This window comes from Narcine bancroftii, chromosome 2 (genome assembly GCF_036971445.1).
Source record: "Narcine bancroftii isolate sNarBan1 chromosome 2, sNarBan1.hap1, whole genome shotgun sequence".
NCBI lineage: Eukaryota > Metazoa > Chordata > Chondrichthyes > Torpediniformes > Narcinidae > Narcine > Narcine bancroftii.
The window spans coordinates 278064254-278070253 of NC_091470.1; the positions used below are offsets into that span (position 1 = coordinate 278064254).

Sequence of the window (6000 nt, forward strand, 5' to 3'; positions counted from 1 at the left end):
CCGCCTAAAATACCCGAATGCGGCTGTCGGGAGGCCACCTGAAAGCAGAGAACCCGTCCCCGAGGAGCACTTACTCAACCCACCTCGGGGAGGTATATTTTCCACTTCTGAGTGCTCCCCCAGGCACCTGAAAGCAGCAGTCTGAAAGCGGCTAGCAGCTTTCAGGTGCCTAGCAGAGAGCGGGCTGATTGTCATTAGCCTGGCCATCCAACTCCCCACACCTGACAGCCCCCCTCCCCACCGCCCAGCGACCCAACTCCCCACACCTGACAGCGCCTCTCCCCACCGCCTGGCGACTCAACTCCCCGCACCTGACAGCCCACCGCCTGGCGACCCAACTCCCCGCGCCTGACAGCCCCCCATCCTCACCACCCGACGACCCAACTTCCCGTGCCTGACAGCCCCCCTCCCCACCGCCCGGCAACCCAACTTGCTGCAGCCTGACAGCCCCCTCGGCGCGAGACACCAGGGCTGGGGTGGCTGGAACGGGAGGTTGCCCATCCCTGGTACAGTTTTGTTGGGGAAAGTATTTTCCAATCTTTGTCTTGCAAATCATCCATTTGCAAAATCCTGATACACTGCAGATGGTGAAGAAGTACCTTCCCTCCCTGCTGGCAACACCTACCCTCCCCGCTGGCAACACCTACCCTCCCCGCTGCGGACACCTACCCTCCACGCTGCGGACACCTACCCTCCACGCTGCGGACACCTACCCTCCACGCTGCGGACACCTACCCTCCACGCTGCGGACACCTACCCTCCCCGCTGCGGACACCTACCCTCCCCGCTGCGGACACCTACCCTCCCCGCTGCGGACACCTACCCTCCCCGCTGCGGACACCTACCCTCCCCGCTGCGGACACCTACCCTCCCCGCTGCGGACACCTACCCTCCCCGCTGCGGACACCTACCCTCCCCGCAGCGGACACCTACCCTCCCCGCTGCGGACACCTACCCTCCCCGCTGCGGACACCTACCCTCCCCCGCTGCGGACACCTACCCTCCCCGCTGGCGACACCTACCCTCCCCGCTGGCGACACCTACCCTCCCCGCTGGCGACACCTACCCTCCCCGCTGGCGACACCTACCCTCCCCGCTGGCGACACCTACCCTCCCCGCTGGCGACACCTACCCTCCCCGCTGCAGACACCTACCCTCCCCGCTGGCGACACCTACCCTCCCCGCTGGCGACACCTACCCTCCCCGCTGCAGACACCTACCCTCCACGCTGCGGACACCTACCCTCCACGCTGCGGACACCTACCCTCCCCGCTGCGGACACCTACCCTCCCCGCTGCAGACACCTACCCTCCCCGCTGCAGACACCTACCCTCCCCGCTGCAGACACCTACCCTCCCCACTGCAGACACCTACCCTCTCCGCTGCCGACACCTACCCTCCCCGCTGCCGACACCCATCCTCCCCGCTGGTGACAGCTGCCCACCTCGCTACAGACACCTACCCTCCCCGCTGCCGACACCCATCCTCCCCGCTGGTGACAACTGCTCTCCTCGCTGCAGACACCTACTCTCCCTGCTGCGGTCACCTATCCTCCCCGCTAGCGACAGCTACCCTTCCCGCGAGCCGTACATTACATGTCAAAGAGCCGCATGTGGCTCACGAGCCACGGTTTGGCCATCCCTGCATTATGCTAACTATGTCGCCAACATGGTTAAAGTAAATAAATAATTAAATGGTTCCATTTGGCCAGCGGTGTATTCAATGTACTGTGTTAGTTGTTCAGACAGATCTTTGGTGGTTGTGGAATACAGGTGGTAAAATTAGGTTTAAAAGTTTCATAATTGTTGGGAGAAAGAAAACTTGAACCTAGAGACTTTTGGCTTCTGTGCCTTCTGCTTGAAGGTAGAATTGTATAGATTTCTTTTCACTATACTACAGAAAGAATGTGGTAATATTGGAGAGGATGCACATGTTGTTTGGAATGGAAGGTTGTAAAAATAAGGAAATTTTGGATAGGCTGGATCTAGTCTTTTACACTGGGTAGAATACAGTGGAATGAGAGAGACGCAAATTGATGATGAGGGGGGAAGAGATTTAAAGAAGATTTGAAGGGTAATGTTCACAAAGAGTGTGGTGAATATCTGGAATGTGCTGCCAGAAGCAGACGCACTCTCTCCCTTTACCTCTCATACCCTTTATAATACCTTCTAGCCTAAACCCACTCTGCTGCTTCCTTCAGAGACAGTACATCATACCAGGCTCCCTTTTCAAAGCTATGGTTTTATGTTTAAGCTGACCTTCATGGTGTGAACTTACTGTGATGACGGGCTATTACACTGCTAATAATTAGGTATGTAACTGTTTCAGGTCCTGCCAGACCAGATCCCAGTGTATTTCCTTTTATGGACAACACAACCACTGCATAATGTGTAGAAGTTCTAATTGAAACAAGAAACTCGGTATTGCTTTTAGAAACTGCTGTAATCCAGCAAATTGTACACCTCGGCAGAAAGTATCGTCATTGCCTGATCTCTTGCAACTTCAATGTGTATGTTTGGAATTCAACTTTACTCTTGTTCTAAGTTTACAATTATGGTTTTGTTTTCAATTTTATTCTGATTCTTTCAGCAAAATTGCTCCTGGAGCAATACCACATTCTAAAACCTCATACAGCCTCATCTCCCAAACTTGGGAAGAGAAAAGTATGCCAGGGATTTTCCAGCCACCATAATTGTGACCAGAAAGGGGGAGTCCAAATATGCCACAGTTAACATTTGCAGCTTTTCCAGTCAGTGTGGCTGGGTGTCCAAACAACCCTGGTGCAAGTTTCGCGGACCCATTGATTTAAACAGGAATGGGTAGCTGTGGTCAAAAGTCTGAGTGCATGGTGATTTTCCTTATGTGATTTAAGGGAAATTATTTGTTTCTTTATTTTTTGGAATTATTTTGTTTTTTAATGGTTAACTTCAAATCATTTGCCTGTTTGACAGAGGGAAGCCTGGGATGTCATTCAACACTTGTCACAGCAGTTTTGTTGGGAGTAGGGGGGGGTGGAGTGGGGTTTGTGAACCATCTTCCCAGTGGAACATTGCACTGGGACACACTCCAGGGTCAGGGAATCAGCTCATTTGTCCAAAGCAGGATGGTGGAGTCAAGTCAGCATCATGTTGTCTAAGGAAAATAGTGTATGACAAATGGTTCCTCAATGTAACCACGAGCATTCAATAACCCCAGAAATTACTCCTACAAGCCATGATTTACCTATTGCAAATACACATCTGTCAGAAAAAAAATCCTTAGTTCAAATAGATGTGCTTTTAAATTAAACAGTGTGTGTCTGTGCTTGCAGGGAGAAGTGATGGAATATATTGATGATCTTCTGGAAACTCCAGACAGTTAATGAGCAGAATCTGCAGGAGAGATGTGCTCGCAAAAAGGTGAAAAAAAACCAAAAAATCCTTTCCAGTTTCTACCACACAGAACATTTCCGAACTGAAGTGTAGGTTTTAATTGCCGTTATTTCTTCAGTGTTTACTCTCTTTCAAAGATGTGCCTTTGTTTGACACAAATCTTCTGCCTACTCTGCCACCACATCCCTTGCTCACCCCCTCCAACCCCCAGTCTCCCACTTAACAACCACTCATCCCTGCATCTCCTTCCATTTGCAGCCACATCCCTCTGCACCTGACATGCCTGCCTGTCTCTTTCTGTACACCTTGCACCACACTTTCAGTTCAAAGCCCAGACTTAGCTAACGATGCTAAAGCAACAAGTTTCCATTGCCTTCCTAGCTTCTCCCCAGACCACTCTACTCAACTCTTGCTTACTGCTGAAGGCAGGAGAGCTCCTTCCTCCTTGGGATCTCTTTTTTTCTTCCTAATCAGTCTGGATGTTATTTGATGGCAGCTTTCACACTGCATTTCACACTATCTGACATTCTCCGCTTTGCTTTGGTGAAAGCTCTTCAGTTTCACTGTTGAGTGTTGTCCTGGGTTAGAGTCTTGGCCACATTGTACATGGTGGTATAACACTGAGGGAAGCATGTGTTTACACAGATTAATACAGCATCGTGGGCCAAAGAGCCTGCATAGTGCTGTAATGTTCTACGATTCCTACCTTTGGTTCAGACAGCACATTGATGTTAGTCACAGACTTCAGCAAGGCCCCAAGGGAACAGGGCCTACGGTGAAATCACCTATAATAATGCCAATAATTTAGTGTTAAAAGCGAAGGTGGCTCAATATTTTGTCAGAATCTGACAGCACACGAAAGGAGCGAAATCTGAAATATTTTGAATATAACTGATTGCCACCACTCGGAAATCAGTCAACGTGCATTGATATTTCTATTGCAAGAGCTGACCTGACTTCACCCGCTGTCTCAAGCTCCTGCTAGCTCTAATGTACCATTGCCAAATAAAAAACTCTCATTTATTTATGTTTGAACATAAACCCTCGATGGCATTTTATCAAGTCAGTGATAAAGCACACAGCTAATCTTTTACTGCAGCTGCCATGGATCTGTCCTTGGGTTGAGCCACATCTCTAACAGTAGTTTTTTTACACACTGGCCTGTCGTTTGAATAACCACGGGTCAATGAAGCACTCCTTTCAACTCTTTACTATCACAAAATAACTGTTGTTTTGATCGATTATATAATCTGCAATATTTATGGTTCTGAAGTTTTTTAAAAGAAAATCTAAATTAGATGCCGTTGTAAATGATGAGATGATTTTTGTTACTGGGAATCACAATGCAAATAAACCTTTGTTGGTCACTTTCAACCAAAAACATCCCTTTCCACTCTTAAACAGTCTTTTTACATACAACCCAAATGAGCTGAACAAGGAAACAAGGGTATATTTAACTTTTCAGATTTATTTTTGAGAATTTAAAGCAGCTGTCATGAAGTTTAACAAAGATGGGTTATTGGTGGTGAGCGGGTGGTTTGAGCTAGTGGAGTTGTTCTAATGAACCGGTGCGGACTCGAAAGGCCGACATGGCCTGTTTCCGCTCCGTAAATGGTTATATGGTTTTATTACCCGTATTCTATTCTATTCTGTGCCTCGATGCAATCCTGATTCCTGTTAGAGCCACTGGAGTGAGTGCACTGTGGTACTTACAGTAAATCTTCCCACATGATGACACAAATATAACAGTATTCATGTTTAAATACTACAGTCTTTGTTCAGATTTTAAAAAAGGTGTCTTAACCTACACAACCAAGTTCTTGCCTTAAACCTAATAAAAATGTTTTTATCTTGCTGAGAAGATTACCTTTATTTATTTCTATATGAAGTCTTACATACGCTGACAACACATGAAAAAAATCCATAAAATAGAAAGGGGCAGTGCCAGCGACCTGAATTCAAATCCCACTCTGTCTGCAAGGGGTTAGTACAGTACATTCTCCCAATGTCTGCATGGGTTTCCTCTGGGGCTCCAGTTTCCTCCCATCTTTCAAAACGTGCAGGGGTTGGAAGTTAATTGGGGTATTTGGGTGGCACAGGCTCATGGACTGGATGTGCCAGTTACTGTATTGAATGTCTAAAAAAATTATAAATTATTTTTGGAGCAATGAAATGCCATTAAACAAAAGATGGGTGAGTATAAAATTCTTTCTTTTTCAATATTTTTATTGGTTTTATCAAAAACCAATATGTTCCATAGGTACATAACAATAAAATAAAGTATTAACAAATCTCGTATAGCAATACAAATAATACTGAAACTATGTTACATTAAAAATAAAAACACTATATTAAATATCTAATTCAATCCCCTCCCTTCGGAGGCTACTGACTAACATAGAGAGTTCATTACTAATAATAAAAAAGGAAGGTAAACATTGGATCCAAACACCAAAAATTTAGTTAATCTTACAAATTGTGAAAGTAATTAAGAACCCCATAAAGAAACAAAGTCAAGATTCATTTCATTAGTGGAACATCTAATTTTTTCCCAAGTCAGACATGCCATCGCATCAGACAACCACTGATTATGAATGGGAGGGACAGCCTCTTTCCATCTAATTAAAAT

At 46.6% G+C, this 6000-nt stretch overlaps 1 protein-coding gene across 1 annotated transcript in view; it reads left to right on the forward strand.

The window, feature by feature from the left end:
* LOC138755301 (cartilage-associated protein-like) overlaps window positions 1-5232 on the forward strand; it is a 42511-nt gene extending 37279 nt beyond the window's left edge. Inside the window, exon 7 of the mRNA XM_069921057.1 lies at window positions 3311-5232. Coding sequence (XP_069777158.1) covers window positions 3311-3361 — 51 coding nt within the window. The 3' untranslated portion in view covers window positions 3362-5232. The remainder of the gene's footprint in view (window positions 1-3310) is intronic.
* The last annotated feature ends 768 nt before the right edge of the window (window positions 5233-6000 follow it).